At 47.8% G+C, this 12,501-nt stretch overlaps 1 protein-coding gene across 2 annotated transcripts in view; it reads right to left on the minus strand.

Annotated features, from left to right (window-relative positions):
• The window catches only part of SHC4 (SHC adaptor protein 4), a 109,067-nt gene extending 97,039 nt beyond the window's left edge, over nt 1-12,028 (minus strand). For both annotated transcript variants that reach the window (XM_010965282.3, XM_074366086.1), the window contains exon 1: nt 11,047-12,028. In XM_010965282.3, the coding sequence (XP_010963584.1) occupies nt 11,047-11,631 (585 nt within the window). In that variant the 5' untranslated portion in view covers nt 11,632-12,028. The remainder of the gene's footprint in view (nt 1-11,046) is intronic.
• Nucleotides 12,029-12,501: the final 473 nt, after the last annotated feature.

The raw sequence follows: 12,501 nt of genomic DNA on the forward strand, positions 1-12,501 counted from the left end.
ATGGAATTCACCCCTGATGTCCAAACTCTTCCTGCTCGCCACCTGTCCTCTTGGAGTGGTGTCACATCTTTGCTCATTTCTATCTCCACCGCCTTTGTTCCCACACCGCTTCTCATCTGGGCTCTCTCCTTTTGGGTCCTCTCTGAGCACTGCAGCCCGTATCATCTTTCTAAAACATACCACTGAGCTGGTCATTCCCCTATTCAAATAAATAGTCAATGGCTTTCTGTTGGAAAACCCAACTTTTCAGATACGCTACAACTTTGTTACAGCATCAGTCCATCCACTGACCTATGTATACCTAACACACTGCCCAACCAAGTCAGATTACTCACTGTTCCCCAAATGCATCCTCCACTTTCCCGCCTCCACGCCTTCACCCCTGTCATTCTCTTTGTCTAGAAGGCTCTTCCTCCATCTCTGCCTAGGGGGACTCCACCCATTTCTCAGGACTCAGTTAAGATGCCTCATCTTCACGAAACCTTCTACAATCGTCTCGAATGGATGGAGTCCCCTTTCCTCTCTGAACTCCCACAAGCTTTACTTGCATCACTGCGGTGTCATTTATTATGCACTGCTTTATGTTACAGGAATTTTTGTGGCCATCTGTGTTCTCCTTTCATACTGTCCTCCTCATGCAAGAGGACATCTTATTCACAAACGGCCATGGAAAGAGCACTGGCCTGGGGGGTCAAGAGACCTGAATTTAGTCCCTGCTCGGCTGCTGATAAGCCCTGTGACCTTGGACCGCTGAACTCACTGTGAAACAGAACTTTGTAGTCAATGTAGCAGTCTGAGTCCTGAGTCAAGGTTTAAAGGAGCTGTGCTGAGAAGGGAGGACAGGGAGGGACAATGTCTCTCAAGGGCCTGGAGTTGGCACTAGGTGAAAAAAAAAATGTTTGAATTATACATTTCACCATTTCCCAATGAATGATTCATATAAATTATTCTCCGATGACACTGAGGGGAAAAATCTGATTTCTGAGGTTTTACTTTATAGCACATGGGCTTTTTGCTCAAGTTGCTTGTTTTCTGGGACTTCTTTCCCTATAACCAGAGGAAGTTTCCAACCCCAAGACAGAGTCTGTTCTTAAAATCTACTTGTAAGTTAGATGTTAAAACTCTGAATGCATTTCCCTTTGGAAATGAAGATACCACCAATGGTAGGATACCAAGTTAGCCTATAAATGACGCTTAGCCCAGGGCGCACCTGAGTCAAGGTCAAATCTGCTGCCAGTGAGGACACACCTGACCTACAACTGCATCATAACAACGAAGTGCACCCCCCTCATTCCTGCCACAGAAGTATTGTTTGGGTGGAGGTGAGAGAGTGAACTACAGTTAGAGAGACTGTGGGTGGAAGAGAGAATAAAGAAGAAAACCTGAGAAAATTAGAAGTAGCTGAGGTTAGATTTCCAGGAGTCAAATGCTGAATCAGGGGTTGAGTCTTCCATTCACAGTCACCTCCTGATGCACATCCCAGGTCTGTGCACTTCAGCCCTCTGAGTCTGGATTCCTCGACCTCAATACTACTGATGCGCTGGGCTGAGATTCTGTGTCGTGGGGGCTGCCCCGTGCACTGCTGTGTGTTTAGCCCCATCCCTGGCCCCTAGTCACTATAAGCCAGTAGCACCTCCTTCCTCTTCTCCCACTTTATGACAACCACAAATGCCTGGAGGTATTGCCAAATGTTCCCTAAGTGACAAAATCATCGCTGGCTGAGAACCACTGCACTAACCGGACTCAGCGGAAGCCCCCAACTTTTCTGTGCATCAGAATCACATAGGGAGCTTGTTTCAAATGGAGGCTTGTGGGCCCCAGCCTCAGAGATTCTGATTCAGCAAGTCCAGGACTGGGGGCCAGAGAGGGAGGGAATCTTCACTTTTAAAAAGCATTTTTAACTGATACAGTTGTCTCTCAGAAAACTTTGGGAAATCCTGCAATGAAGATCCAATGAAGTAATACATGTGCTTCCAAAAGCAGATGCTTTTTACTTTGCTGCACTGAAGGAAGAGGAATGCTGACTAGTAAAGAAATAGCAGGCAACTTCAGAGAAGAGGGCAGGCCTGCCCTGGTGAGCACCGTGGGAAAGGCTTAGGGAAGAAAGTGCCAGCAGGGTGGCACTGCTGGCCAGAAGAAAGGATGCCAAAGGGACACGGTAAAACACCAAAACCAAATTTCGTCTACCTCAAATTTTGTTTTGCCCAAAGGCACTCCTAGACCTTTGAAAGTTCATGCTCCCCCCTCCACCTGGGACCTACCATGTGACAAGCTCTGAGCTAAGCTTTTTACATCTATTTCTCATTTCCTTCTCTCCCTAACCATATGAGAAAGCTCATCGACCTTTAACGTTATTTCTCTGGGAAAATTCACTGTCCCAAAGAGGTGACGTAAAAACCAACTTCACCTGGCATGTCTTCACAAAACAGGGACAGCCTGTGCTCGTCCCAGAGCCCCACGACCCCTAACTCTGCAACTTTGTTAGGATGGGAGGGGGCTCTCTGAGTTGAGAAGGCTTGACCCCTGTCTCGTGGGTGTCCCCAGCCCCAGGACTCTGTCCTGCCGCATAAGAGAAAGAAGCCCTGGTATGCTAACCAGGAAGAAGACATTCTCAGCTTCTCTCCCAGGAATTCTGATTGGGAAAATGAAAGACAATGTCCCAGGTGGGACTCAGCTACCTTCAGGGGCAGACAGGTGGGTGGGACTGTGGTTCAGGACCAGGCTCTGGTCACCTGCTGACACGTGAGATGGCCCGCCTGGTGCTGCCAACTCTTCTAAGAAGCCAGAACTTCAGAGTTTTACACGGAAATTTTTGGTTTTTAAATGTTGGCCCTAATCCAAAAGAATTTTTTTTTCTAATTTGACGAAACAAAACCTGTCACTAAACTACTGGTTTCTGACCTCTGTGTTCCAGATTCTCTTCTGAGTAGGCACTGCCTGTCCTATGCGTCCTTTCCCCTCTCCCTCTCCCAGTCCCAGGAACCTCCCACAGGCACTTATCACACCCACAGGCAGTATCATTTCCAACTCTTCCCATGAACTGGTGGCATCTTCCTTCAGAATCCTTGGCAGCCAGTGTCTGACCCTCTCCTTCGAGCCCTTGTGCAGTGTCGTCCTTCCAGCATCACCCCTGTGGTTGCTGGCTGCTTCTGGATTTCCCATGAACTTGCTTCAGCCCTCTGCCATCCCTGTTCTTCAGGGGCATACGTGGATGGGAAGGCGATGGGTTGTGGATACTGGTGTGTCTCTGAGCTAGACCTGCATCCTGGCCAGGCTCCAGGGAAGTGCAGGGCCTCCAGAGAGGAATGGCTGCAGGGGCAGCAAGGGAGGCTGGCTTCTCAGCAAGAGGCTCCCAGAACAGGTAAAGATCTCAGTGGGCAAATGGAGGTCTAGATGCAGGGGTGCCTCCTGCCTTTAGGAGACTATCTGCCTCTGCTAATTTCCCTTTTTTTTCCTAAGTTCTGGTGGTTAAAAGAGATGTCACACAAATGGGAGGAAATAATTCCAGCTAAAACTGACAATTTGGCGGTGAGGTTATTATATTTCCTTGTTTCTTTCTTGAAGTAGACATAGAAGTGGCTTCTGCTAGAACTTAGGAAAATCCTGGCAGATTTGACCTGTTGTTCTTACTCTCTTCAACCTTCACACATCCCTTGATCTGACTGGTCCTTGCCCACCCCTCAGCACTAGAGCATTAACTGGAAGAAAGAGTTTTAGAGATCACCAGGTCCAAAACCTTCATTTTGCAGTTGGGGAAACAGGCTCAGAGACGTGAAGTGACTTGCCCCAAGTCATACAGCAACTTCACGATGGAACCCAAACAAGACCTCCCAGTAGTGTCTACAACACTCTATTTTTGACCTCTGTCTTGCTTCACCTTTCCTCACTCCCCAAACTAAATATGCTATGCCAAAGATGTCTACTTGATTGAAATACCGAGTGTATGTCTTTTTTTAAAGACCAGAATGAACACTTTTTTATCTAGTAGGAAAACTATCTTTAAAAAGCAGTGAGAGAAAAAAGAGAGCGAGGAAACCACAGTGCATTGGCTTTGCCAGTTTTACCCTTCTGTTTGCGGAGGTCCCTGTGGGTGGCACCTTGTCCAGGTTAGACCAGAACTTGTACAACGTGCACGGACTGGCCCCATTTCATTCATCTTCTGAAACCCTTTGGGGTCATTTCCCTAGTGTGGCTTTTCTCTCACTTCCATTTTCATATTACTTTAAAGCCAGTACCATGTCATCACCTGGATTGGACTGAGCCAACCCAGTTTCCCAGTGTGACAGTTTGACAGTTCCATCATGAGGCAGAAGATCACCTCCATTAGCTGTGGGCACCTGATCCACACCACTCAAGTCTGCCTTTATTTTGCGTAAACTGTGGGACAGTCTCATCAGGGGTTTCCCAGAGTTAGAAATCTTCCTCTTTCAAGGTTAGAATTTACTAGACTGTCCATGTGTATGGCAGGGCCTTTTTCTCTTATCACTTTTGTCCAGAGAGAACAGAGAAGGGTTAGCTCTTGCTGCTCCTACAGACCTCAGAGTGGACGCCAAGCCCCAGCATGGTGGGATCGGCTAGACCATGTGAGCTGTGCCGCAGTCCCAGAGTGCAGGCCGCCACCATTCAGCGGGGCCTGCCCCCCACCCCCACCCCGCACCTGCCCGCCCTCCACGCCCCGCTGGAATCCTGCACTTGGATGCTGCTCCCCATGACTCCTCTCTCACCGCCTCTCTAGAGTGGACCACCTGTGCCCCTGCCAGTGTAACGTTTCTGCTTTGCAGCTGAAGCCAGCTCAGGGTTAGTAAGAGAATGCCAAGGACATCCCTTCTCCTCTCTACTAAGAGAAAGATGTTAAACATTATTTCCCTCAGGACACCATCCTGAATCTGTTTTCTAACCAAAAGAGATACTAAGAGAAGGAGATTTCAGACCAGTAGGAAAGGAAGGAGACCTGGAGTCTCAGGATCTTAGGTAGCATTTTGTTCAAACTTCTGGTTTTAAATATGGGCAGATGAGAAGGTGAGATGACTCAGCCCAGGTCCCACAGCTGGTCGGTGTCAGAGCCGTTACGTCAACCCAGAGTTCATAATTCCCAAGCCAGCGCTCTCCTGCAGAAGGACAGCTGGTGCAGACAGAACACTGCAGTGCCAGGGCCCACATCTAGTGGGAGCAACACAATGGCCAGGACTAGCTTAAAGGCTCAGTGTTAAGGTACAACATCAGCCAAGGGAGGACGGATGGTAAGAATACGCTGCGAGATTTCTAAAGGAAGTATGAAAGGTCATATTTGCACACAAACCTGATGAGTCCAATACCTGAGAAAAGTCTCTGTGGGCAAAAACACTGCAATAAATGTTCGTGGGGACTGTTACAGGTTGAATTACATTGTTCAAAAAGATAAGTTGAAGCCTTAACCCCCAGAAGCTATGAATGTGGCCTTATTTGAAAGTTGAGTCTTTGCAGATATAAGCAAGTTAAGATGAAGTCGTAATGGATGAGTGTGGGCCCTAACCCAATGCCGTGCACCCGTGGACCCACAGGAGGGAAAGCCATGTGAAGATGGAGGCAGAGGCTGGAAGGATGCACCTACCAGGCAAGGGATGCCAAGGGCTGCTGGCCGCCACCAGAAGCCAGAAGAGGCGATGAAGGATCCTCTCCTTGAGACTTCAGAGGGAGCATGGCCCTGCCCATAGCTCGGTTTCAGACTTCTACCCTCCAGAACTGAGAGAGAATAAATTTCAGTGGCCATAAGCCACTCAGTTTATGACACTTATTACAACAGCCCTAAGATACTAGTACAGTCTGTGGAAATGGCTGGGCTGGGTGGGGCTGAGGCGAGGAGACTGAAATCATGCAGATGAAGGCAAGAAGGCCAGGTCTATGGGTTGGCCCTGTAACGAAGCTCTGCTGCACAGCGTTGTCCTTCACGTGTGCTACTCCGTTCACAACCCTGCAGGGATGCCGGCCTTGCTCGGAGGTAAGGTGAGAGGGTGGGAGGGAGACAAGCACTGGAGTGAGACAAACCTGGATCTGAATCTGCTACTTACTTAAGTCGTAAAGCGTGGGGTAGACAACACACTCATGGGGCTTCGGTGTCCTCACCTGGAGAAAACAGCCTCCCTCACGTTATCGTGAGAACTCCCGCGCTTACCTGGGGCAGTCCTGTCAGGGTGAGTTTCTTTGCCTCTGCTTTTTTTAGTCTTTGAACTAAATTGTAGGCAACCTGGGGACTGGATGTGGGAAAGGAAACTGACATTTAAAGACCTCCCATGTGGAGAAAGGAGCCTTAGTGCTTGAAATGCTGGTGACTGGACTGCTCTGTGTTATACACGAAAGTTAGGAGAGTCAATCTGAAGAGCTCTCATCGCAAAGAAAAAAAATTTTTTTTCTTTTTCCTTTATTTTGTAACATGTGAGGTGTTCACTGAATTTTTGTGGTAATCATTTCATAACGTATGTAAGTCAAATCATTATAATGTACACCTGAAACTTACACAGTGCTGTGTGTCAGTTATATCTTAATAAAACGGGAAGAAGAGAAAAAAATGTTGGTGATGGGGACACCTTCAAGGCCATACAGACCAATTCTCTCACTTTAGAGATGGGGGCACTGGTCATGCTGCATGTTCTCCACACTCACTGCAGACACTGCCGGGCACCTGGGAGCGTCCACATGAATGTCTGGTGCTGGATGAAGTTGCCAGGCAACTGGGAAGAGCCCAGAAAGAAATGAAATTAACCTTATGGTGGGTACAAACATCACCATTTGGCCCCATTTAAAACATTTCACCCACATCACTACTTTGCCCAGACCCAGTCTGCCTGTCCATTTCTGACTAGGTATCTCTCCAGGAATGGTTTGCTAGACCACCTTCCCTGAGAGACCTTCAGCGGGTTCAAGGTCTGACCTAAATGAAAGTTACTCAAAAATAGGTGCTCAGGATTCATCAAATAGTCTCAGCTGTATAACTGATTCTACATCATGAGACCAAAAAAAGTCATTTTAAAAAGGATATTTAACCCAAAGTCAACTCTAACTTAGGGTAGACAGCAAATACAGTCCCTACTGTGAAGATGAAAGATGCAAGAAAACAAAACAAAAAGTAGCTCTAACTACGCCATTTTTACCCAAAAGGAAGACACTACCCACCATCTTCACCCAAGTAACTGACTTTCTAACTTCCCTGCTTTATTGTTCCCTTGCACTTATTTCACGTGACATATTATCTTTACTTGTTTATTCAGTCAAGGCTCATTGCCACTCCTAGAGTGTAAGCTCCATGAGGGCTCAGACCTGGTCTCCTAAGTCACTGATGTATCCCCAAGGCCTGGAACAGTTCCTGTCACTTAGTGGGTTCGCAACACATATTTGTTGAAAAGATGAGTGAATGAATAATGAAATAAACTTGGGAAAGGAGAGGAGGAGTCACATGATGTAGACAAGAAAGTAGAATATATGGCTGCTTTTTGCCTCCAGGACTTGCCCCTGTGTCCACCAGCCATCAAGAATCCCTGAACACTTCACACCTGATAGAACAGCCTTTCTCAAAAAGGAAACTAAGTGTTGGTGAGGATGTGGAGAAAAGGGAAAACACATATACTGTTGGTGGGGCTGTAAATTGGTCCAGCCACAATGAAAAACAGTAAGGGGGTTGCTCAAACATTTAAAAATAGAACTGCCATACAGTCTAGCAATGCCACTTCTGGGTATTTACCAAAGAATTCAAAACACTAATTCAAAAAGATACATGCACCCCTCTGTTCATCGCAGCATTACTTACAGTAGCCAAGATATGGAAGCAAACCAAGCAGCAATCAATGGATGAATGGATAAAGAAGGTGTGGGGTGTGTGTGTGTGTGTGTGTGTGTGTGTGTGTATGATTATTAGCCATATAAAAGAATGAAATCTTGCCATTTGCAACAACATGGATGGACCTTAAGAGTATTATGCTAAGTGAAATAAGTCAGATCGAGAAAGACAAATACCATATGATTTCACTCATATGTGGAATAGAAAAAGTAAACTAAATGAATACACAAACCAAACAAAACCAAACAGATACAGAGAACAAAGCAGTGGTTATCAGAGGGGAAGGGGCAGGGGCAAAATGGGTAAAGGGGGTCAACCGTATGGTAACAGACAGAACCTATATTCTGGTGGTGAGCAAGCTGTAGTGTATACAGAAGTAGAAATATAACGTTGTATGCATGAAACTTAGATAATGTTATAAACCAAGGTTACCTCATTAAAATAAACATTTTAAAAAAGAATGTCTCCCTCACGTCTCTGCTCTGATTCCACCATCACCAAGCAACCTTTGATTTAAATCTTTCTATGTGCATTTTTCCACAGATGGGATCACAATTGTGATTCACTTGGCACAATATTTTTTACTGTAAATTAATAGGTTAGCATTTCATTTTTTTAAAATGGGTTCACATCTAAAAGAATTCTGAGGAGCAGAATCTCAACCAGGATGAAAACCTGTGGTGAAAGGAGCAAAGAATAGCACAGGGGACGTGGGTTTGAGATCTGACTCTCCTTTCGACTCACCTGTGTGGTCTTAAAAAAAGTCACTTCTCTGGGCTTGTTTCTCCAGAGAGGCATTGAATTTGATAACTTCTGAGTCCCTTCCATCTTGCAAAGTTAGGGTTCTATAAAATTTAATAAAGTAGGTTCTTCCATGTATTTTGACTTCCTAACAGAGGTGTTAACTGGAGTCTCATGTCACTGTCCACTAGCAACACAGGTTGTCCATTAGCTCATGTGGGTCACGGGGTCAGCACTTTTCCCCGGGGTCAGTTACCATGGCCAGGAAAAGACAGAGGGTGTCCTCATTAAAAATCTAAAATGCCAGCGGAGACCCTCCCTGGGGAAAACAGAGATCGCACAGCAACCCTTTCACAATGACAACTGTACGGGAGTGTGGGTGTGGGGAGATGAAGGAGGTACAAGAGGGAAGGAGAGGCAAGGCACAAGGTAGAGGATGTCCAGGCAGTGGGAAGGCAGATGCAGAGCAGGGGTGTGCGGAGCCACTCGTTTTCCCATTAGGGCTTGGCAGACGCTTAAGCTTAACAAATGAGAATCGCTCATGAAATTTTAGTAGATACATGAAACTCTTTCCATTGTGGGCCGTGTCACCTTGAGAGAGGGAGGACAAGAGCTGAGTGTCCCATCAATGTATCTTCCTTGCAGGTTTTAGTTATCAATTCACCAAGGCTGCCCCTAGCCTGCTCTCCCGGCCACCCTCCCAGCATTCATTATTTGGCCTTCTTTGAGATCTTAATTGTGTGTTTGTGGCACAGTTATTGGACAATCTCTCAAATGTCTACCTTCAGGTCAGACTTCCCGTCTGAGTGCTAGTCTTATACAACTGCTACCTACAAAGCACTACCACTTCGAGATCATTACTTCAAACACAGTATGTCAAAAGCAAACTTGGCATGACCCCCTTCCCAGCTCACTCTGTTTCTGTCATGGACATCACCAATCTCATTCTGAGGCTTAATTTTGAAGTTATTTTTACTCCTCGTGACCCTTTACCAATAATCATCCACAACCTCCATAAACAATAATCTCAGCAGTCTACCCAGTGCTTAGTAAATGCTCACCATTCTGTGATTTGTATTCTGATCTGAAATAATCCCATCAGTCACCCAAGATGGTAAAGGCTTCTCACAGAGGCCCTTACATTCCTCTTTTCCCTCATCTTCACATTAAGCCATGTTCCCATCCACTCGAGCCTAAACTCCCAGAGTATCTTTCTTACCGGCCTCCCAAGCTCTAATTTTTCCCTGCTTTAATCCACCTCAAATAAATTCACAGACTGATCTTTCATCTTGAAACAGCTTTCAAGTCATAGTTGGCCTACAAACCTATGAGGGTTCCTGTTTACAAACTCCCCATTGGGCATTTTAGAGCTTTGGTCAACTGCTGCCCTCCTCCCCAGGCTACCCAAGATCTGCATTTGTCTTTATTCGACTCGTATTTGTCTGAGCACCAACTACATGCCAGCCGTGCTCTCTGTCACTCACTACCCTCCAGCATTCCCCCTCTTCTTCAGCTAAGCTCAGCGTGATGCTCCCTGAAGCCCCCACAGTGACATAGGCCTTTTGGACTTTGCACATATTCTGGCCCTGCTGGGAATCTCCCCCTTTCTGCCAATAAAGATCTGATAGCTCTTCCAAGATGTACCTTCTCTTGAAGGTCTCCCATATGAATGAAGCCCAGACTACCAGCACCTCACCCTTTTTCTGAATTCCCTCAGCATTCTCACACTAGATGTCTATTGCTAAGTATTGTTCTCTTACTATTTCACATGCGTGTGTTGGTCTCCCCGATTGAAATGTGAGCTCTTAGAAGGGCAGAGGCCAAGAACAGAATCTTCTATTCTTCTTTCACCCAGATCTGGAATGGGCAAAGGCAGATGCAAGGCCAGTAAGGACCCTGATTTTGCACATAGCTCATGGACAAGGCCCAATTGCTACAGCATAGGCAATAAAGGCAAGAAAAATGTGCACCTAAGACTAGCTCCGAGCACAAGGCCAGAGACTCAGCCATGTTTTGAGAAGTGTTTGTTAAATGCTGAATTCTGTTTTAAAAAAGAATTCAAGTCCCTTACAGATCATATATTCCTCTAGCACAAAAATCTCTACTGAAATGCTATGGCCAGTATAACCTACTGGGTCTCAATCACTAATCAGATTTGAAATTCTTGAGTCTCCTTAGCCAGAATGCTCAATCCAGTGGGCACATCTCAGCTGTCTCTATCAGAGGTTGCCCCTCCACCTGGCAATTACATGCTACAGCTAACTATAAGTTAGCAGCAATTCATGCCCTTTTGTAAGCTGTGTGACTCCAATACAAGCCAGTTGTAGGCAAACCTGTAAGCCCAGCTCCCCTCCTCCCCTTGGTCTAGTTACACAATGTCTCGTGCAAACCTTTCCAAACACAATGTCTCACGCAAATGGCCAGGTGACGTGCAGCACCTTGCAGAAAGCAGAGGAGATGCCCTTGTAGGAGTGCAGAGGGGGAAATGCACTTACCCTCACATAGTAGTTCATGCCCATCCCCAGCAGGTGCTGCAGAAGGTGCCTGTCCTGCCTGCTCCCAGGGGTTGGCTCCCCAGGACCAGGAAGGGGGTGGGCATCAGGAGTTAAAGAGGTCGCCCTGTGCCCCACCGAGTCCTGCTGAGGCAGAGGTGCTGGTCCAGTCCTGTTCAGACTGGTTTCAGGGGAAGCTGGGCTGCTGGGGGCCGGGTCCTGGCTTTCTTGGAGCTTCAGCCGAGGTACCTCTTTGGTACCCAAGCAAAAGTTTTTCAGACTCAGCAAGGTGGATGGGTTGGCCAGCTTTACACTGGCCATGCGAGGGATCAAGGTGCACAGTGGGGTGGGGCTCTCCTGGGACGCCGAGGTGGCATCTTCAGCCGGCAGGTGAGGTGCCAGGGCCGGGTAGGGAGGCTGCGGCGAGCCCTTGTTCCCGGCGGAGGCTCCGGGGCTGCCTTCGTCAAGGGATGTGATGGACTCGTTCCGAAAGCGGCTGTACTTGGCCCTGTGCAGCATCCCGGGGTGCCCAAAGAGTCCTACATACAGCACGAGTCCTGCCAGGCTGTCCTGACCGCGTTCTCGCATAGCCTTGGCGGTGCCGAAACAGGATACTGTTGCATAAATCGCCTTGTCTGATAGATAAACGGAACGGAAAAAACAAATGCCTCCACTCCCCGGGCAACTCGCGGCAGCCACCTCTCTAACTCTGCTCTCGCCCTCGCCCGCCTGGGCTCCGGGTCCTCCGGGTGACAGCCTGGGGGAAAACGCCTCCAGTCCCTCCCTGGCCCAGGCGGCGGCACTCGGTGTCCTCGCCTTGGATTCCTTGCTGGGAAAGCCTGCACCCAGCCTCGCGGCAGCGGGGATCGCTCACCACCAACTCTTAGGCACAGAACCGGGCGGAGCACCGGCCAGCCGGTCCCGCCGCATCGCGGGCGGTGCAGGAGCCCTGCAGAAATATTTAGCGCCCCCCACCCCCAGCCGCCCCTTCTGCACACAGGAACTTTCAAACCTGCTCCCTCCGGTTCCCATAGGGCGGGGCAACGACTGGCCTATTAACCCTTTCTGTGTTCCAGTGATTGCTCATTTAAAAAAGGGAAAAAAAGAAAATGTATATATGAGCCAAAGGCCCTTCTGCCTGAGTTCATTTCTTCTGATGGCTGCCCTCTCTTGGAAGATCTTGTCTTGATCCAGTCTGGGCCACAAGCCAGAAGTACTAGTGGCAGGAGCTGCTCCGCATTATTTCACGGACTTGTGATCGCTCCGTGTTCCTCAGACCCCCTCCCAGCCTGTCCACCCGGGCTCGCAGCTCTCCTCCCTCCCGGACTCCTCTCAGAGCTTCTTTCAGGAGCCTATCCGCAAACAGAAGGCTGAGATGTGCAGGATGATACGCAGAGTGTTGAAATTTTTATGAATGAACTTTGCTGAATGAATTTCTCTCTGTGTGTGCAAGCTAAT

Source organism: Camelus bactrianus, chromosome 6, assembly GCF_048773025.1.
Source record: "Camelus bactrianus isolate YW-2024 breed Bactrian camel chromosome 6, ASM4877302v1, whole genome shotgun sequence".
Taxonomy (NCBI): Eukaryota; Metazoa; Chordata; class Mammalia; order Artiodactyla; family Camelidae; genus Camelus; species Camelus bactrianus.